Source organism: Ostrinia furnacalis, unplaced genomic scaffold, assembly GCF_004193835.3.
Source record: "Ostrinia furnacalis isolate ACB-3 unplaced genomic scaffold, ASM419383v2 OfSCF1453, whole genome shotgun sequence".
NCBI classification, from domain to species: domain Eukaryota; kingdom Metazoa; phylum Arthropoda; class Insecta; order Lepidoptera; family Crambidae; genus Ostrinia; species Ostrinia furnacalis.
Window position 1 is genome coordinate 148,952 of NW_021131692.1, and position 22,083 is coordinate 171,034.

Below are 22,083 nucleotides of genomic sequence, written 5' to 3' on the forward strand. Positions count from 1 at the left end.
GGCAATACCAAAAAAGTTATGTCAGTCGTTGTCAAAAAATTAAATTACATTTCAATGATTTAAAATTTGGATTATTTGCCTAAAACTATCTAAATACTTCCGTTTAAAAGGTAATTTAATCAGTTTTCAATTATTATCTATTACATTGTTATTGTTGCCAAATTGTATTTGATATAAGTTTTCGTGATGTAAGAAGATGTGTTTTGCTAAGTTTTTGAGTGATTTTTGCTGTAAAATATCATTTTTTCAGTGTGTAATTGAAGTTCTAAGTGTAGTTACAAATAAAAGTTAATATGGATGTGTACTCTTTTGTTTTAGATGTTGAAATTCAGTGGTGCTATTATTTGGAGGTTAGGAACCAGGGCCACCATACGTAAATATTCCGGCCCAGGAGTGACAGTACTGAAGACTGATAAGGGTGACTCCTCCAGAAGTATCACCGATAAAGTACCTCCAAATATCGTGGATACTAAGGACGACTCAGGTATAAACAAAGGTGGGGTGTGAATTGCCATCATAAGTTACACAGTAGTTTGGCAAACTCCTGACTGGTTGACTGATGTGTTCGCACAAAGCACCACACTTATCTTGATGATGGTATTTATCTGTACACTGTGTCATTGAATGTTATAATATCACCTCATCTCATGAAGTAAAATTAGAATTTCACTATTGATTCAGATCTTTACCATTTAGTCTCTGTGCATTTTGTAAATCAAAAAGCTTATTAACATAAACATAATATATATTCAGTTTTGTATTACTTGTTATAGTCTCTCTCTATTTGAACATGATTTTTCATTTAAAATAGATGCCTGGTGTAGGTGGAAATCAAACCTATGATCATGGGTGGGTGCTTTTTGGATGACTGGTCTAACTACTGAGCTTGATCAACAAATACAAATACAAATAAATACAAATATTTTATTATGAAACACATGTTACATTGTCATTACAAATTAGCCTTATCCATTTAAGTTTTTAAAAACTTGTCCTAGGATAAAGCTGCTCTTCACAATGTTTAAAATTTCTAACATGAGTAGGTAACTAATAATTTTACGTTTAACAATTCCACGAAGCTCAGCAATATGTTATAAACAAATTTTTATAAAAATCTCTATGAATAAGAATGAAATAAGAAATTAACGCACTGGTTTTAATTAAGATCATAATTCACAAATCAATAGTTTTTCAGTTTCCATATAGTCCATCTGTTTCAACCAGTCGTAAATTTTTTTCTTAGCTTCATTACAGGACATGTTGTAGATATGCAGTATTCTATTTATCCGGTTATATAGGGTTATCGATCTAGACTGAAATTGGTTCCGTGACAAATTTGTGTGGAGTCAACAAGTCCCATCTTACCTGGTCGATAGGTTATTTAAATGAAACATAAATATTTTTATTATAAATCAAGTGATGCCAACATTATCATTATTATCACAGCCCATAGATGTCTACATATAACGTCGCTTGCTTCTCTAACTGATGTATCTGAATTTTTTTTTTTACTGAGTTATCTACAGCTTCTTAATCAATTTTGCAAGACGAATCGATCTGTCTATTATAATCGCCTGAAAATTTTTCTCTCTTCTCAGTTATGTCAATTAGAGAAGCAAGTGGCGATAAGGCCTACATGCTTTACTCATTGATCTCTCGTATTTTCTTTATGTATTTGCAACAACATATTAAATAATTCCAGGTTTAGTAGCAGCAGCCTTTGCGTCACTTAATTCGCCGGAGTCTGACGACAAGAAGAAGCCAACTCACAAATCATTGAAGCCAAACAAAGGCCAGATGTTGGACAGCCAGATACAGAAAGCGACTGATATTAACAGCCTGCTCGTTGTGGCTGAAAACTCAGTGGTCTCGAGGCGNCATTAAATAAATAATATTTAATTATAATGATTTTATTATTGTTATTTAAATCAGTGGTTCTGACGATTTGTAAGAACTATTTATTAGTCTAAACAAATAAAGAAATTTTGACTTTGACAACTACTAATAATATCAAAATATCGGTCTTATGATGATGAATCTGATCACTCATAGCTATAATATACATACTTGAGTTTCGCTACAGAACTCTGTAAATACAGAGATACATCTGAAACATAATAATATCTTTCTAATGCAAACAGTTACAAATAAGCATTGTTTTATATTAAAAGGGCATTTAAGGTGAGTACTACACTCCCAAATCATTCTGTAAACACATGATAATAATACAAGCATAGTAAATAGTTGATACAAGATATAATTTTATTGTGGACCTTGAGGATCCTACATTATCTCGTGGACTTAATATTTAAATAGAATAAATTTATCGTTTATTGACCAAGTATAGTTATTTATGGCTTAGATTCCACCGGTATCTAAAGAACAAGATGATTAATCACAAAACATAAAAGTTCATGAAGGTAGGCAGGGAAAATATTGAAAACTCATTGTTTACATAAACGTTTAAGCCCCGTCGCATGTTAGTTGCAACGTTAGGATTTACTAATTACTTCAAGCTCAGTATAAACAAAGAACCAGTAAGAAATTATTCGTAAAGCCAAAATCGTTAGAAGACCACTGTCAAAAATGTTCTTGAAATTGCAAATGTTTATCAATTTTATGTAATGGTAGTAATAATAACGATACAGTATTTCAAAACTTACCATTGTAAATGTTTTATACACTTGGTTTCAGTATATTTTGTAAAATAATATAATCAAAATATCACAACAAATCTCCCACGCACAGCCGCTTCGCAAATTTTAAGAAATAGTGAAGAGCGCTGTTCGATTCGAGAGTCATCGTTTTTGACTGATGTCCGATTATGATCGCAATATAAATAAAAATCTGAATTTTATGAAGAATGAAGAAAAGTTTAGTGAGTATTGAGAAGATGACCAATTTTAGTGATTTTTTTAAAGATCATCATAACAGACTTTTCCGATGCGCCTTTTATGCCCATCCCATCTTACTTAATCCCATGTCCCATGCCCGGGACTCCCGGGAGTATCCGGTAAAGAGCATAAAAGAGTGTATCCGGTGTCATTGTGGGACTACGTATGTTTTGCTTTTAACTTCCAAATTGCCTAATTTCTCTAAAATCTGAGTTAAACTGGCTAGCAGTTCATTGGATTTAAAGTACATAATGAGGGACTTTAATATTTATTGTTTTTCTTAAAGATATTTAGATTGTAAACTCCTGAAGCTTAAGTCTATTATTATAATTTTAACAAAAATATTAAATAAAAATAAAATATCTCAAATTGTCACGATTTGATCAAATAATTCGATTCTGAATATTAATGTCTTAAAGAAAAGAGGACGTCACTAGTTTGCGTTTTGTTCTTTTATCCAACTTTAATATTTATTTAGGTGGTTTTCAAAGGAACTTTATAAAAATACTATCATTTATGTAATATGTACCCTAATTGAAGTTGCTGAATGAATATTGATAAAAATTATTCAAAGCTCTTATCGTAATCTAATCGACTGCAGCCCAGAATTTCTGCTCTCTGCTGCAGCCTAATCATACAATTTGTAAAAATGGCAATACCAAAAAAGTTATGTCAGTCGTTGTCAAAAAATTAAATTACATTTCAATGATTTAAAATTTGGATTATTTTCCTAAAACTATCTAAATACTTCCGTTTAAAAGGTAATTTAATCAGTTTTCAATAATTATCTATTACATTGTTATTGTTACCAAATTGTATTTGATATAAGTTTTCGTGATGTAAGAAGATGTGTTTTGCTAAGTTTTTGAGTGATTTTTGCTGTAAAATATCAATTTTTCAGTGTGTAATTGAAGTTCTAAGTGTAGTTACAAATAAAAATTAATATGGATGTGTACGGTTTTGTTTTAGATGTTGAAATTCAGTGGTGCTATTATTTGGAGGTTAGGAACCAGGGCCACCATTCGTAAATATTCCGGCCCTGGAGTGACAGTACTGAAGACTGATAAGGGTGACTCCTCCAGAAGTATCACCGATAAAGTACCTCCAAATATCGTGGATACTAAGGACGACTCAGGTATAAACAAAGGTGGGGTGTGAATTGCCATCACAAGTTACACAGTAGTTTGGAAAACTCCTGGCTAGTTGACTGATGTGTTCGCACAAAGCACCACACTTATCTTGATGATGGTATTTATCTGTACACTGTGTCACTGAATGTTTTATAATATCATCTCATCTCATGAAGTAAAATTAGAATTTCACTATTGATTCAGATGTTTACCATTTAGTCTCTGTGCATGTTGTAAATCAAGACTTATTAACATAAACATATCAGTTTTGTATCACTTGTTATAGTAATTTCATCTATTTGAACATGATTTTTCATTTAAAATAGATGCCTGGCGTAGGTGGAAATCAAACCTATGATCATGGGTGGGTGCTTTTTGGATGACTGGTCTAAATACTGAGCTACAGAGGTTGATCAGCAAGTCCTAACCTAGCCTAACCTATACCAACTTTATCATTATTATCACAGTCCATAGATGTCCATTCCTACATGCTTTACTCATTGATCTCTGGTAATATTTTTTTTATGTATTCTCAACAACGAATCAAATAATTCCAGGTCTAGTAGCAGCAGCCTTTGCGTCACTTAATTCGCCAGAGTCTGACGACAAGAAGAAGCCAACTCACAAATCATTGAAGCCGAACAAAGGCCAGATGTTGGACAGTCAGATACAGAAAGCGACTGACATTAACAGCCTGCTCGTTGTGGCTGAAAACTCTGTGGTATCGAGGCGACATGCTCTTAAGGTATAGTACGTATAACTGAAAACTCTTCAAATAAATTTATTTGTTTGGGTTTTCAGTTTTAGGGTGCTTACTTTGGATAGGGTTTACTATCTATCATTAATTTTACTATAAATAGAAACATGCATATACACCACTTAATGTGCTGGTATTTGGCCTATGCACATTGCACAATGTATGCACAGAATGCAGTGGCTGTTAAAATACTTAAGTCAGAAGAGGCAATCTGACAAAAATATTTTCAAGAGAATGATTTTTGGATGAAACCTCTGTTCAACATGCAATATTCTTCAAATAACAAAAATGCCCATAAGTTTTTTCAACATAATAATAATGTCCCACCTTGTATTCCAGATGGTATCAATCCTATCCGACTGGTCTAACAGCAATAAAGTGAAGCTAGCAGACTTTGAAAAGGACCCCCGATTCCTAAAACTCTGTCGCATTCTGGCTAGGACACAGACGACCCAGGCGATAAGCTCTCTGACCATGGCGGAAGACCTTAGCACTGTACTTGGGATCACGGGTGACGATGAGGCTGCAAGGCTTATTGCTAATTTGACGTTACCACAAATGATAAAGGTAGGTAAATAAGTTTGACAGTTATCTAGCTAGATGATAAATATGATAATCAAATTATTATTATTAATACTTATTCAGTATTAGTAATAGAACTGCTTTGTTCTTCAAGTATTGCTATTGCCTGCTTTTGCCTGCTATTCAGATACACGCGATACCCGCGCGCTTTCTGGTGGTTCTCATTAGCGATGCCCTGTGCCACGCGAGCCCGTGCGCCCAGTGTGGACGCACTATTAGAGAACTGCCCAGCAATCGCGCGGTTATCGCTGTCTGAACCAGTAGGCCTAGGATGCGCGCCGCGATAATCGTTTATCACACCATTTTATCGATTTTTCCCATACACATTTTGATGTCGATGTCAACGCGAAATTGTGAACTCCGTCAGTTTGTAATATAACGCGTGAGATTGTAAACTAACAGTGGTTTAGGTTAGGTTAGATTGTAATCTCACTACGTCAGATTATAATCTGACGGAATTCACAATATTACGGTGACATCGATAAAGTGTATCACGACGCGTATCCTAGCCCGGCAGGCCTTAAACAATTTTGTCTCCTTTGTTAGAATAACCCCTGTCACTATTTATCTTATCTCCAGGTAATGAAAGCTCTCCAACACAAAGGCAGAAGGAGCACACCTCTATTGCGCGCTCTCTCGCACAACATCACGAGACAGGCCGAAGTCATTGACCTGAAGAAGTCAGCTGATCTGTTATTCTCCATGGCATCACTCAACTTCCCAGACCCTGTGCTTTTGGACCGGATATGCAAGTAAGTATAGTAATTAAATTGGCAAGACATTTTTTAAAGGACTAGAAGCTCTGATAAACTAGACCAAGATATAAATTGCTGTGGTATTCATTCGAAAAATTGCATACTGTATTAAAAAGTGGCTAAGATATAGAGAGTGAATTCCATACCGGACCTTCTGGGACTTAGTATGAGAACAAAAACAACCTATCAGTGAACTCCATAGTGATGACGCTAAAGTTTCTCAAGCACCGTTATGTGGTGGCACTATTGGCGCTGAGCTTTACTATTTAAACGGTGGATGGATTGAATACTGTACTCTCTGTTAAAAATAAAAAATACACGTGAAAGAATTATTTCGATACGTCAATTAGTTTCCAAGATATTGAATTTTAAAGGTGCGGGCGGCGGCCGGCCCGCCATTTTATGCGCGTGACGTCATAATATAGTGACTGGCTCAAATTTGTATGGGTGGAATCTTGCAAGCTGAATTAGGACCCACTTCACTTTATGACTCAAACTCTAATGTTAGATCACAGCCGACCATTATCTTGGCCGCAAGTCTGTCATAAGCAATTCACAAACATAGGCATAAATGTTCTTTCCAGTGACGTAATAGAGACCCTGCCGGCCAACAAAGACAAGCCCTCAGTAGTGAACTCCATAGTGGTGTCTCTTGGTCTTCTGAAGTACCGCCACGAGGCAGCATTGGCGGCGCTTGGCGCGTGGGTGTCGCGGCGCGGTCGCGCGGGCGACGCGGCGGCTGCGGTGGTCACGCTCGCGCATTTGCACTTCGAGCCTCCTGGATGCGAGGAGCTGTTCCAGGTCAGTGCCTTACTCCATATAGTGTCTCTTGGTCTCCTGAAGTACTGTCACGAGGTAGCGCTAGGCGCGTGACACGTGGTGACATTCGCATATTTGACTTCGAGCCGCCGGGCTGCGAGGAGCTGTTCCAGGTCAGTTCCTTACTCCATCTAGTGTCTATGGTGGTCTCTCTGGGTGTCTCTTACTCCATAGTGTTTATAGTGTCCTTTGGTCTCCTCGAGTACCGTCACGCGGCGGCTGCGGTGGTCACGCTCGCGCATCTGCACTTCGAGCCGCCTGGCTACGAGGAGCTGTTCCAGGTCAGTTCCTTGTTCCATAGTGTCTATAGTGTCTCTGGGTCTCCTGAAGTACTGTCACGAGGGGGCGCTAGAGACGCGGCGGCTGCGGTGGTCACGCTCGCGCATCTGCACTTCGAGCCGCCTGGCTGCGAGGAGCTGTTCCAGGTCAGTTCCTTGTTCCATAGTGTCTATAGTGTCTCTGGGTCTCCTGAAGTACTGTCACGAGGGGGCGCTAGAGACGCGGCGGCTGCGGTGGTCACGCTCGCGCATCTGCACTTCGAGCCGCCTGGCTGCGAGGAGCTGTTCCAGGTCAGTTCCTTACTCCATCTAGTGTCTATGGTGGTCTCCCTGGGTGTCTCAAGCACCGTCACGCGGCGGCTGCGGTGGTCACGCTCGCGCATCTGCACTTCGAGCCGCCGGGCTGCGAGGAGCTGTTCCAGGTCAGTATCTTAGTTGACTCTATGGTGGTCTCTTTGTGTCTCCTTAGAACCGTCACGAGGTAGCGCTAGGCGCGTGACAGGTGGTGACATTCGCATATTTGACTTCGAGCCGCCGGGCTGCGAGGAGCTGTTCCAGGTCAGTTCCTTGTAAACTCCATAGTGGTGTCTCTGGGACTCTTGAAGTACCGTCACGTCCTGAGTCAGCACTGGCGACCCTAGGCCCGAGGTTGTCGCGCATTTGAACTTCGAACTGTTCCAGATCAGTGCCATACTCCATATAGTGTCTATAGTGTTTCTTGGTCTCCTGAAGTACTGTCACGAAGGGGCGCTAGCGACGCGGCCGCTGCGGTGGTCACGCTCGCGCATTTGCACTTCGAGCCTCCTGGCTGTGAGGAGCTGTTCCAGGTCAGTTCCTTACTCCATCTAGTGTCTATGGTGGTCTCCCTGGGTATCTCAAGCACGGTCACGTGGCGGCTGCGGTGGTCACGCTCGCGCATCTGCACTTCGAGCCGCCGGGCTGCGAGGAGCTGTTCCAGGTCAGTATCTTAGTTGACTCTATGGTGGTCTCTTTGTGTCTCCTTAGAACCGTCACGAGGTAGCGCTAGGCGCGTGACAGGTGGTGACATTCGCATATTTGACTTCGAGCGCGGCGGGCTGCGAGGAGCTGTTCCAGGTCAGTTTCTTGTAAATTCCATAGTGGTATCTCTGGGTCTCTTGAAGTACCGTCACGTCATGAGTCAGCACTGGCGACGCTAGGCCCGAGGGTGTCGCACATCTGTACTTCGAACCGTCGGGCTGCGGGGAACTGTTCCAGGTCAGTTCCTTACTCCATAGTGTCTATAGTGTTTCTTGGTCTCCTGAAGTACTGTCACGAGGGGGCGCTAGCGACGCGGCGGCTGCGGTGGTCACGCTCGCGCATCTGCACTTTGAGCCGCCGGGCTGCGAGGAGCTGTTCCAGGTCAGTGCCTTAGTGATATCCTTAGTGTCCTCAAGTACCATCCTAGACTGCATCCCACTTAACATCAGGTGCGATTGTGGTCAAATACCTGCCTTGTTATGCATAAAAAAAAAAGTATCAAGGCAGCGCTTGCGGAGTCAGATGCTCGCATATTTGCATTTCGAGCCGCCGGGCTGCGAGGAGCTGTTCCAGTCAGTGTCTTGTGAACTCCATAGTCTAGTGGTGTCTCGGGGTCTCCTCAAGTACCGTCACGAGGCGGCGCTGGCGGCGCGTGGCGTGACGTAAACAAAATGGCGTCATCATTATAATGATCATGTCATATAGTGTTCACGGCTGAAGGACCACCCTATCTAATTTTGTTAAATGTTAATCTTGATGAGCTGCCCTAGGCGACTGGCCAGATAGGTTAGGGAGGTCTAATTTTCGCATATTTGTTTCTTAGTCGTCTCTCACAATATCCGCCAGAAAAGTGGGGGTGGATGTTGATTAGTTTCTAGATAAAGAGAGAGAGAGAAGAAATAGAAAGAGAGAGTAGTAAGTAAGAGAAAGAAATGTCCAAACCCCCCGTGGCTAGACCAAGATACAAAACGATTAATCACAACCTGTTTGCTTACAGACGGCAGTATCCCTAAAAGAGGGCGAGCTATCCAAACCCTCCGCGTGGCTAGACCTGGTGTTCTCGCTGCTAACTCTAGAAAAAGCCAACAGACAGCACCTGGAGTCTACGCTGCAACCGGAGTTCATCGACAAGCTACTGTCTGCTGGAGGTGAGTGGACTCTATGGCGCGGGCTTAAGGTCGATGTTTGATTGATTTGCTAAATACTCGTAATCACCTTTTCTTCTATCATGTATTCATGTGAGTTGCCACAAAACCCTAGTTTCAGACACGAGCCTATCGTTTTAGCGCTCACCAATTGGTACCACTGTAGACTGTAGAGTATCGTCTCTGTCACTTACTATAGTCTGGTCCGTGAGCACGTAGAATTTTGTCCAATGACCCCTAGCTGCCCATCTTTATCGCTCGCGCGTAATTATGTTGCTATCGCGCTCGCACACTCACTGCGGGCGCCCGTCGCACAGTCGCGACAGCAATATAATTACGTGCGAGCGATGAGGATGGGTAGCTAGGGGTCATTGGACAAAATTATACGTGCTCACGGACCGGGCTTTAGTGGCAGAGTAAATACAAATGAGTATTTTGTCAGTGTGTGCGTGCGCGCCGCATACGTGTTGGCGCACTCACATACATACCGCGCCCGTGCGTTTCTATGAAGATGACCTACTCATTTGTATTTACACTGCTAGTGGTGAAGACAGTGGCGCCAACTGTGAAGCGTTGAATCGGCAGGAGTCATGCCAATCGCCAGTGGAGCTAACTATTAGGTATGAAAACCAGGCGATCTAAACACAATTTTACTTTATTTATATACGTATTTGTCATGTCCTAATAATGAAAACAAACTGTCAACAATCCATTAATCTACCCTCATTCCCCAGAAATCCCGATACCCGCGCGCCGCAAGCTGATGATGATCGACGCGTATCTTAACCTCAAATACCCCGGGGAGTCCCCGCGTTTGCCAGAAGACGTAGCGGTGGGAGTCCCCGTGGTCTACACTAAAGAGAAAACGCTATATGTGCAGAGCATCATGGATACCTTCAAAATTCTGGTGTCGGCTGATGCCTTCTTGAAGAAGGACTGTAATTCCGGCATGGGATTTTTGTATGGTAAGTTTTGGATGAAGATGGAATGGCGATTCTAGAAGTATGTTTTTGAAGTTAGGTTTTTCGGATAAATGTATTGGTGATGTTGTAATTTTTTTGTTTTATTTTAGATGCAGAATTCGCGGTAGACGAAAAATGCCATCCAGTTCCATTAGAGAAAGCTGCAAATGACAAGAGGTACTTGCTTTATTTTATTCTACTATTGGAAAGTGTGAAAATCTAGACCTAATTTTAATGGCACGTGTTTGACACGCGGCCATTAATCCCATACATTTGTATAGCGCGGCGTTATAGATGACCTACGCTGAACTGTCCCACCAAACTCATTGACAGGGGAGCGCCACCATCGTTCCATTATATAGTTTCCAACATGGCAAAAATCGGAATCAGCGATCTGGTATTGACGGTGGCGCCCCCTGTCAATGTCACAGGTGGGACAGTTCATTGTATTGGCTCTATATGTATCAATAACGTAATTTGACAGTCTAAGGCCCGCCAGACACGGACAGCTCGATCAGTAGTCAACAGCTTGAAGCTGCCAGTGATAACTGCTCGAGCAGTTGGTATTAACTGCTCAACAAATCACAAGCGCTCGCGCCGTGGTATGAAGAAAGTGGGCGGAGGTAACTGCGCGAGAGCTGTCGACAGCTCGAGCAGTCAGTGTATGGCTGGCGACTGCTTGACCGCACGATGAAAACTCACCGTGCTGTCGACCGCCCGAATCAGTTGCAACCGCTCGAGCGGTTCGTGTATGTGCGTCCATAGAACTCTGCAGTTCACTGTGCAGTCGCAGCTTGAAGCTGTCGACCCTGACTGCTTCAAGCGGTCCGTGTATTGCCGGCCTTAGTTGTTATCAATTTAATTTTACAGTAATTTGAAAACAGATTCTGTTACGGCTGTAGATCTTTTAGAGCTTTAGAATATTGGTTTAAATTGTCAATGGCCCAATATGTCTGTTTCACAGCAAATTCCGGATAGCAGTGCTCGGCCTGGACTACCACGACATGACGCGCCGTGCGCCCGCGCCGCTCGGCCTCTGCCATCTATGCGCACGTCTACTTGAGCTCAAGGTATGACGTCACTGGCCCACTGTAGCCCACTGCTGGGCAAACGTATGCTCCTTAATCCGCACAAATAGTAAATGTAACTTGACTCATTGTATCCTACTGCTGGGCAAACGTATAGTCCTTAACCCGCACCAATAGTAAATGTAACTTGACTCATTGTATCCTACTGCTGGGCAAACGTATGCTCCTTAATCCGCACCAGTAGTAAATGAAACTTGACTCATTGTATCCTACTGCAGGGCAAACGTATGCTCCTTAATCCGCACAAATAGTAAATGTAACTTGACTCATTGTATCCCACTGCTGGGCAGACGTGTCCGGTGTGTGCCTGTTTGCTTTTAGAATTGTCATCTAACACTTAGATTATAAAACCTTTATTACCAAAATAGTGGTGACTGAGTTTGTTCCGGCGTTTCTTCTCAGCACTTGCCATATGTTTGTCTCGAAGCGCTGGTAGGGCCCAAAAGATAAGGAGACATGTAAAGTGCCCCATAAGGGCTACCTTTTCTTTTTTTATTATTTTCTATTGACGTTCATAAGTGCCACTTGTGGTCTAAACTGAATAAATATTTTTGATTTTGATTTTGATTTTTGATTTTGAAATAGAAAGACTACTACCCAAACTAGGTAATCCTGTATCTTGAGGACTAAGCATTCGTTATGAAATATGTAAATACATAAAAGACATTTTTAGCACGGTTCTCTAGCAATGAAAATATGGCAAAACATTCTTCCACTTGCACTGTTGCACATTGCCAAAGAATAAAAAAAAAAGATTTTATAGCCTGACCAGGAACATAAAAACCCTGGCATAGAGGCGCGTCAATTGCATTTGATAGTGCAACACTGAGTACAGTCGTACCTGTGTTAAATTAATAGGCTAACTTTATGTATCAGGATTCAGGATTACGGGCTAATTTGATAGGTATTTTCATAAATTAACGAAAAAATATTATTATAGGTAACCTGGTTTAGGGGCCGTTCAAGTATTACGTAAGCACCAAGGGGGGGTGGGGAGGTCTCTGTTTTGCTTATTTTGGATGACATGGGGGTAGGGGGGTCTAGATGATGATTACGTCATCGTTAGTTTTTTACGTTTTTTCGGGGATTCCCGCAAATAATACATATGCGTAGGCACTCGCTTTGAGAACTGATTAGGGGAATTACCGCACATTAGGGAAATTACCGTGCGCTATTCACTTGTCTAATAATTAACTCTCGTGCCGACACTGCCCATTGAAATTTGAGTCTCGTAGTCCGCATATTATTATATTTTTTGGTCCCTTACTCTATGTGTATCAGTTAAACCTAATATTTTCATGAATGTTCCTATTTTAAAAATGACAATATAAAAAACATTTATAACTAAAAATGTTTACGTAAGCATAGGGGGAGGGGGTAAGTGCTTTGCTTACTTTTGATGACAAGGGGGGCGGGGGGGTAAAAAATGGTAAGAAATCTGCTTACGTAATACTTGAACGGCCCCNTGTGGTATCGAGGCGACATGCTCTTAAGGTATAGTACGTATAACTGAAAACTCTTCAAATAAATTTATTTGTTTGGGTTTTCAGTTTTAGGGTGCTTACTTTGGATAGGGTTTACTATCTATCATTAATTTTACTATAAATAGAAACATGCATATACACCACTTAATGTGCTGGTATTTGGCCTATGCACATTGCACAATGTATGCACAGAATGCAGTGGCTGTTAAAATACTTAAGTCAGAAGAGGCAATCTGACAAAAATATTTTCAAGAGAATGATTTTTGGATGAAACCTCTGTTCAACATGCAATATTCTTCAAATAACAAAAATGCCCATAAGTTTTTTCAACATAATAATAATGTCCCACCTTGTATTCCAGATGGTATCAATCCTATCCGACTGGTCTAACAGCAATAAAGTGAAGCTAGCAGACTTTGAAAAGGATCCCCGCTTCCTAAAACTCTGTCGCATTCTGGCTAGGACACAGACGACCCAGGCGATAAGCTCTCTGACCATGGCTGAGGACCTCAGCACTGTACTTGGGATCACAGGAGACGATGAGGCTGCAAGGCTTATTGCTAATTTGACGTTACCACAAATGATAAAGGTAGGTAAATAAGTTTGACAGTTATCTAGCTAGATGATAAATATGATAATCAAATTATTATTATTAATACTTATTCAGTATTAGTAATAGAACTGCTTTGTTCTTCAAGTATTGCTATTGCCTGCTTTTGCCTGCTATTCAGATACACGCGATACCCGCGCGCTTTTTGGTGGTTCTCATTAGCGATGCCCTGTGCCACGCGAGCCCGTGCGCCCAGTGTGGACGCACTATTAGAGAACTGCCCAGCAATCGCGCGATTATCGCTGTCTGAACCAGTAGGCCTAGGATGCGCGCCGCGATAATCGTTTATCACACCATTTTATCGATTTTGCCCATACACATTTTGACGTCGATGTCAACGCGAAATTGTGAACTCCGTCAGTTTATAATATAACGCGTGAGATTGTAAACTAACAGTGGGTTAGGTTAGGTTAGATTGTAATCTAACTACGTCAGATTATAATCTGACGGAATTCACAATATTACGGTGACATCGATAAAGTGTATCACGACGCGTATCCTAGCCCGGCAGGCCTTAAACAATTTTGTCTTCTTTGTTAGAATAACCCCAGCCACTATTTATCTTATCTCCAGGTAATGAAAGCTCTCCAACACAAAGGCAGAAGGAGCACGCCTCTGTTGCGCGCTCTCTCACACAACATCACGCGGCAGGCCGAAGTCATTGACCTGAAGAAGTCAGCTGATTTGTTATTCTCCATGGCCTCACTAAACTTCCCAGACCCTGTGCTTTTGGACAGGATATGCAAGTAAGTATTGTAATGAACTTGGCAAGACATTTTGATTTTTTAAAGGTCTAGAAGCTCTGATAAACTAGACCAAGATATAAATTGCTGTGATATTCATTGGAAAAATTGCATACTGTGTTAAAAAGTGACCAAGATGTCGAGAGTGAAGTCCATAGTGTACTTGCTGGGACTTCTCAAGTATGAGAACTCTGTTAAACACAAGCTATCACTAGTGAACTCCATAAGCCTTGATAACACGTACTGAGTAAACGGGCGAGACAGTAAAATGTTTACTCGGTCGATACAGTGATGTAAACGAGTAGCTGTTCACACGGCGCTATGTTCATACTCACCGAGTACTCGGCCGAGAGCACTGTCTCGCCCGATTACTCGGTACGTGTGATCAAGGCTTTAGTGATGTCGCTAAAGTTTCTCAAACACCGTCATGTGGTGGCGCTATTGGCGCTGAGCGTTACTATTTAAACGGTGGATGGATTTAATCCAATTGCTTTGGTCTCTAATTCTATATTCATTCATTCTTTTTAGTGACCTAATAGAGTTGCCAGCCAACAAAGACAAGCCATCAGTAGTGAACTCCATAGTGGTGTCCCTCGGTCTCCTCAAGTACCATCACGAGGCAGCGCTAGCGTGGACACTTTATGACTCAAACTAATGTTAGATCCCAGCCGACCATTATCTTGGTCGCAAGTCTGTCATAAGCAATTCACAAACATAGGCATAAATGTTCTTTCCAGTGACGTAATAGAGACCCTGCCGGCCAACAAAGACAAACCCTCAGTAGTGAACTCCATAGTGGTGTCTCTTGGTCTTCTGAAGTACCGCCACGAGGCAGCGCTAGCGTGGGGCACTTTATGGCTTAAACTCTAATGTTAGATCACAGCCGACCATTATCTTGGTCGCAAATCTGTCATAAGCAATTCACTAACATAGGTCTAATATATGTTCTTTCCAGTGACGTAATAGAAACCCTGCCAGCCAACAAAGACAAGCCCTCAGTAGTGAACTTCATAGTGGTGTCTCTTGGTCTCCTCAAGTACCGCCACGAGGCAGCGCTAGCGTGGACACTTTAAGACTCAAACTCTAATGTTAGATCCCAGCCGACCATTATCTTGGTCGCAAGTCTGTCATAAGCAATTCACAAACATAGGCATAAATCTTCTTTCCAGTGACGTAATAGAGACCCTGCCGGCCAACAAAGACAAGCCCTCAGTAGTGAACTCCATAGTGGTGTCTCTTGGTCTTCTGAAGTACCGTCACGAGGCAGCATTAGCGGCACTTGGCGCGTGGGTGTCGCGGCGCGGACGCGCGGGCGACGCGGCGGCTGCGGTGGTCACGCTCGCGCATTTGCACTTCGAGCCTCCTGGCTGCGAGGAGCTGTTCCAGGTCAGTTCCTTACTCCATATAAAGTCTGGTCCGTGAGCACGTAGAATCCCGTCCAATGACCCCAAGCTACCCATCCTTATCGCTCGCGCGTAACTATATTGCTGTCGCGACTGTGCGACGCGCGCCCGCAGTGAGTGTGCAAGTGCGACAGCAACATAATTACGTGCGAGCCACAAGGATGGGCAGCTTGGGGTCATTGGACGGGATTCTACGTGCTCACGGACCAGGCTTTAGTGTCTATGGTGGTCTCCCTGGGTGTCTCAAGCACGGTCACGCGGCGGCTGCGGTGGTCACGCTCGCGCATCTGCACTTCGAGCCTCCTGGCTGCGAGGAGCTGTTCCAGGTCAGTGTCTTGTGAACTCCATAGTGTCTATAGTGTTTCTTGGTCTACTGAAGTACTGTCACGAGGGGGCGCTAGCGACGCGGCGGCTGCGGTGGTCACGCTCGCGCATCTGCACTTCGAGCCGCCGGGCTGCGAGGAGCTGTTCCAGGTCAGTACCTTGTTCCATAGTGTCTATAGTGTCTCTGGGTCTCCTCGAGTACCGTCACGTGGCGGCTGCGGTGGTCACGCTCGCGCATCTGCACGTCGTACCGCCTGGCTGTGAGGAGCTGTTCCAGGTCAGTTCCTTACTCCATCTAGTGTCTATGGTGGTCTCCCTGGGTATCTCAAGCACGGTCACGCGGCGGCTGCGGTGGTCACTTCGAGCCGCCTGGCTGCGAGGAGCTGTTCCAGGTACTGACATGCCACTACCTGGGCTTGGTTAGTAAGCCACTGGGCTTAGTAAACTCCATAGTGGTGTCCCTCGGTCTCTTCAAATACCGTCATGAAACAGCACTAATGGCGTCGCGCAAATGCATTTTGAGTTGCTGGACTGCGAAGAGCTGTTCACGGTCAGTGACTTGGTGTACTCCATAGTGTCTTTAGTGGTCTCTCTGGGTCTTCTCAAGTGCCGTCACGAGGCTGCGGTGGTCACGCTCGCGTATTTGCACTTCGAGCCTCCTGGATGCCAGGAGCTGTTCCAGGTCAGTGGCTAGTCAATATATGAATATAGCCACGATAGCCGAACGGTGACGGGGTCGGACTGGCCGACTCGAGATCCGAAGACCGCGGGTTCGAATCCCACCGCCGCTCGACTATTGTGGTGAGACCACTCGTAACACAAACTTATTTAGCTTAACACGAGGGGCTACGGGACTATTAGTAATTTAGGCAATACAAATTGCTAATAATATTTAAAAAAAAACTAAGTGTCTATAGTGATGGTCTTCTCAAGTACCGTCAAGAAGCGGCGTGGGCGGAATCAGATGCATGGGTGGCGTTGCGGCTGCGGTGTTAACGCTCACGCTGTTTCTGGTACTGACATGCCACTTGAACTTAGTAAGCCACTGGGCTTAGTGAACTCCATAGTGGTGTCCCTCGGTCTCCTGAAGTACCGTCACGAGGCAGCACTAGCGGCGTTAGGCGAGCCGGGCTGCGAGCTGTTTCAGGTGGGAATCAAAATGGCGTCATCACTATAATGATCATGTCATATTTTATAGTGTTCACTGCTGATAATTTTGTTAAATGTTAATCTTGATGAACTGCCCTAGAAGACTGGCCAGATGGGTTAGGGAGGTCTAATTTTTGCATATTTGTTTCTTACACCCGTATTCACAAACATTACTTTGAGGCCTCATAGTGCGCGTTGACGCACAGGGTCCCAAAAACCTATTCATAGACAATACTTCAGTGGTGACAAGCACTATGCGTCCCTTAGAATGAACGCAAAGCTAAGGTAGACAGGGAGCTGTATTACGCAACGCATAGTGTCTATTTACGTCAAAATTTTTAGGTTATTCTCGTTTTTGAGGTTTGTTTGCTTTATTTATGGTTGTATTCGATTAATATTATCTTACAATGGATTACAGTAGTGAAGAAGAATTTGATAATTATATCAATGAGCAAAGTAGAATAAGGACCAGAAAAGTGATACGGGATTCCCAAAATCCCTTTGATTATTACAATTCAGACGAATTTAGTTTAGGTTTTCCAATGATGGGGTACTTTTCATACTTTTACCACTGATAAAAGAAGACCTGAGGAAATTAACTGCGAGGAGGCCTTCCAGTGCCACCTACATAATGTATCAGTTGCTAGTGGCAAATAAAACATAAAATTTTTAATAAAGTTTTATTTTCATCAATCTTCAATGTCTAATTTAATTGTATGTATTTGTAAATCATAAAGCTTTTTTTCATGTTCTAACAAATTGTTTTCTCTTTCTATCAATATTTTTTCTCTTTGTAGCCCCAACTCGTGCAAAGCCTGGTCTTGTTATATATTATTCAATGTGGTGCGTTTGATTCTTGTTTCTGTCTTAATCTTCATTCTTGCTACTACTAATCTTAATTTCTTGATACCTACCTGAAAAGCAAATTAATTATGAATTTAATTCCTTTGAGTAGGTATATTCTGCTTAGTTATTCCTCATAAATCTACGTACTATATATTTTAAAAACATTACTTACTAGTGGGTGTTGAGAACGTTTGATTGATTCCTGAGAAAGTTCTTTCATTCTTTGGGTCTTTAAATTATTCCAGCAGCTTTTCAGTTGATGTGTGAGCCTTTGTGAAACATAAAATATGGTTGAGAATTGTAAGCCACTGTTAGAGTTTCCCAGGCCTGCTTCGTCAACTCGATATTTTAGAGAGGATAATAATATGCTTGTCTTCAATAATAGGCCTTTCTCTTATTAAGCTACAATCAGCAGCTCTCTTTCGGAAGAAGAAAACGGCAGCTTTTTTATCTGAAAAATAATGATTGAAACATGATTTTCACTATTATTATTAATCGAAATATTCATACTAACCTGATAGTTGTAGTTTTATCCATATTTATTTATATTATTTAATTCACAAATCCACAAAATAACGACACTTATAAACCGTTGCACCGTTTGAATGACAGGAATGTCATGTCAGTTAGCGGAGTGAAGTGCGTAACATAAGCGAACCAATCACAGAACTCTATTCAACACTCCGATTTTGCATAGTCAAGGGTCGTTTAAGTATTGTTTATGAATTGAAAGGCTTGTCATATGGAACGCATTGAGAAATGTCTCATTTCGCATAGCGTTGCTGCTTTGCATAGGTAAGTATCGTTTGTGAATACGGGTGTTAGTCATCTCTCACAACATCCACCAGAAGAATGGGGGTGGATGTTGATTAGATTCCAGATAAAGAGAGAGAGAGAGAGAGAAAATGAGAGAGAGAGATAGAGAGAGAGAGAGAGAAAGAGAGAGAGAGAGAAAGAGAGAGATAGAGAGAAAATGAGAGAGAGAGAGAGTAGTAAGAGAAATAATTGTCCAAAACCCCCTGTGGCTGGACCACGACTCAAGATGACTAATCACAACTTGTTTGCTTACAGACGGCAGTATCCCTAAAAGAGGGCGAGCTATCCAAACCTTCCGCGTGGCTAGACCTGGTGTTCTCGCTGCTAACTCTAGAAAAAGCCAACAGACAGCACCTGGAATCTACGCTGCAGCCGGAATTCATCGACAAACTACTGTCCGCTGGAGGTAGGTGTAAACCATATCCCACAAAAACAAATGTAAAAAAGGAGAGCCAAGTTCAATACAAAAATTATTATGCTTTCCTGTGGGCTTCGCCGCAAAAAGAATGGAGATCTAAATGAGTGCCAAGTTCTATATACAAAATCCAATTAAAAATTAATGACGCTCGTATTGTTCGGATCAAACACCAAAAATTGGTAGGGCGCGTCTTCGTGGATGAAACGATCTATACGAGTAGGCGCACACCGTTGATTTTTCGTCGGCCGATAGTTTAGTCGGGCAGTTGATCAGTATGGGCATGTATGGGAGTGCGCACACTACGCCGATTCGATTTGGCCGATTCTTCATACAATTTAAAATCGGGCACAACTATCGGCCAACTAAAAATCAACGGTGTCGGTGCCTACTCTAAGTGAGACTATTTATAAACACTCTTTATGCACACCATACAAAGCCACAAACAGTCAACAGTCCATTAATCTACCCTCATTCCCCAGAAATCCCGATACCCGCGCGTCGCAAGCTGATGATGATCGACGCGTATCTTAACCTCAAATACCCCGGGGAGTCCCCGCGTTTGCCAGAAGACGTAGCGGTGGGAGTCCCCGTGGTCTACACTAAAGAGAAGACGCTATATGTACAGAGCATCATGGATACCTTCAAAATTCTGGTGTCAGCTGATGCCTTCTTGAAGAAGGACTGTAATTCCGGCATGGGATTTTTGTATGGTAAGTTTTGGATGAAGGTGCAATGGCTATTCTAGAAGTATATTTTTAGAAGTTAGGTTTTTCAGATAAACGTATTGGTGATAATTGTTGTTTATTTATATTAGATGCTGAATTCGCGGTAGACGAAAAATGCCACCCAGTTCCATTAGAGAAAGCTGCAAATGACAAAAGGTACGGTAGATTTGCTTTATTGTATTCTAATATTAGCAGATGTAAAGATCTAGACAGAATATGAATGGCACGTGTTTGACACGTGGCCATTAATTCCATACATTTTGTATAGTATTACATATCTGTGACGTCACTTGGTCTTCAAACCTAAATTTTAGTTATTTGAAAACTGATTCTGTTACAGCTGAATATAATTTTTGAAAGAAAGAAACAATTTTTTCTTATATAGTTCAAAATTCTTAATAAGCAAAATCCGTATTAAGACTAGAACATAGATCTTTTAAAGCCTGGTCCGTGAGCACGTAGAATTTTGTCCAATGACCCCAAGCTAACCCATCATTATCGCTCGCGTGTAATTATATTGCTGTCGCGACTGTGCGACGGGCGCCCGCAGTGAGTGTGCGAGCGCGACAGCAACATAATTACGCGCGAGCGATAGTTTGGGGTCATCGGACAAAATTCTACGTGCTCACGGACCAGGCTTTAGAGCAGATTAGCTTTAGAATATTGTTTACATTGTCAATGACCCAATATGTCTGTTTCACAGCAAATTCCGGATAGCAGTGCTCGGCCTGGACTACCACGACATGACGCGCCGCGCGCCCGCTCCGCTCGGCCTCTGCCATCTATGCGCACGTCTACTTGAGCTCAAGGTATGACGTCACTGGCCCACTGTAGCCCACTGCTGGGCAAACGTATGCTCCTTAATCCGCACCAATAGGGATGTTTCCTTGGTCAAAAAGCAAGAGTTTTAATTAGTCCGTCAGTTAACTTATCAAAAAATACTCTACACGTATTTTTCACTTTTTCAAACTAATGAAAATTTAAAGAGATAAAGCGTGCCAAAGTTCATAAGAAGAGGCCCGTGACGTCAATGCTTGCATAAAAGTGCCGCACGTTGTGACGTCGTGCGGAACTTCAACGCACCATAACTATGTAATTATTTGTTAGATTGACAAATAAAAATATATGTGTCCAATATTTTTTGATATTAAACATGACGGACTAAAAAAAATTTTTTAGGAAACTTGTCTATAGTAAGGGCTATATTTCACCGGGACACCATGGCGGCGCAACCAGTCGCCGCTATCAACAAAATGTATACAGCTCTATAGAGAGTTACTAACCTGGTGTCCGTTTGGTTGCGCAAAGCTGTATACATTTCTAGCACGATTCTATAACAATGAAAATATGGTTACATTCTTGCACTTGCACATTGGCAACGAATAGAAAAACAACTCAAAAATATGCACTTTTTACTTCATAATTTACAAAAAAAAGTTTTTATTTCACGTGATTCAATTCCAACGTCCCGCTCAAAATTAACATCTGTCATTTAAGTGACAGCATTGAGTTGTAGGCAATTGGCCATAAACCATAGACTTTGGAAGTAACAGTTCATAATAATTTGCGATTGAGACCTCTGAAGACACATTATTTCTATTTCATTTTCAGGGCTTCAAAGTGCTACAAATCCCATACACCGAGTTCAACCCGAAAGATAAGCTAGTGTCCCGCGTGCAATACATCAATACGCGACTACAACAGTTAGTGGGCAACAAGGCGGCGTAGTTGTGTATGTATGTGTTGTATTTGTACATATTGTATGTCCACTTTAGTTCAGGGTGTAGTTTGTGACGTCGCCGCTTGGTGGCGCTAGCGGGATGACGTAATCAGAGTAGATTAAAAAGCTGGCTTAAAAAGTCTACGGACTATGATATGGCAGTGAAACCTTTTTCGTATTTTTGCCTGATTTCTAGTAAATAATTTGACTTTACAACCGTTCAGGCAATTTAAGGAATGTAAATGACAAATGAAATGTATAATGCTTTTATACGTATTTGTTGCCAGCTTCTTTGAAATAGACCATAGATACAATCTAATTTACTAGTAAATATCGTTTGCACGAAGTGCTTAATTTCATCCAGATTCGTTCTTCTCAAACAATAGCCAACTCGTTAGCCTGAAGTATTCATCCATATTCATATTGCATTCTCTAT

General features: G+C 42.0%; 1 protein-coding gene across 8 annotated transcripts; it reads left to right on the plus strand.

Annotated features, from left to right (window-relative positions):
* Positions 1-21,761, plus strand: LOC114352797 (FAST kinase domain-containing protein 4). Of its 8 annotated transcripts, none has more exons than XM_028304533.1 (12): positions 1-110; positions 319-496; positions 1,703-1,874; positions 4,754-4,769; positions 5,121-5,348; positions 5,943-6,115; positions 6,703-6,919; positions 9,212-9,362; positions 19,682-19,912; positions 20,017-20,083; positions 20,631-20,736; positions 21,539-21,761. In XM_028304533.1, exons 2-12 carry the CDS (start codon positions 319-321, stop codon positions 21,653-21,655), a joined length of 1,656 nt encoding a protein of 551 aa, XP_028160334.1. In that variant the 5' UTR covers positions 1-110; the 3' UTR covers positions 21,656-21,761. The 8 variants fall into 8 exon arrangements, with proteins under 8 accessions (XP_028160334.1, XP_028160333.1, XP_028160337.1 ...); XM_028304532.1 differs by lacking the exons at positions 5,121-5,348; positions 5,943-6,115; positions 6,703-6,919; positions 9,212-9,362 and adding exons at positions 13,255-13,482; positions 14,077-14,249; positions 15,416-15,632; positions 19,040-19,190; XM_028304536.1 differs by lacking the exons at positions 5,121-5,348; positions 5,943-6,115; positions 6,703-6,919; positions 9,212-9,362 and adding exons at positions 13,255-13,482; positions 14,077-14,249; positions 15,416-15,632; positions 19,040-19,190 and having other exon boundaries at positions 319-484.
* The last annotated feature ends 322 nt before the right edge of the window (positions 21,762-22,083 follow it).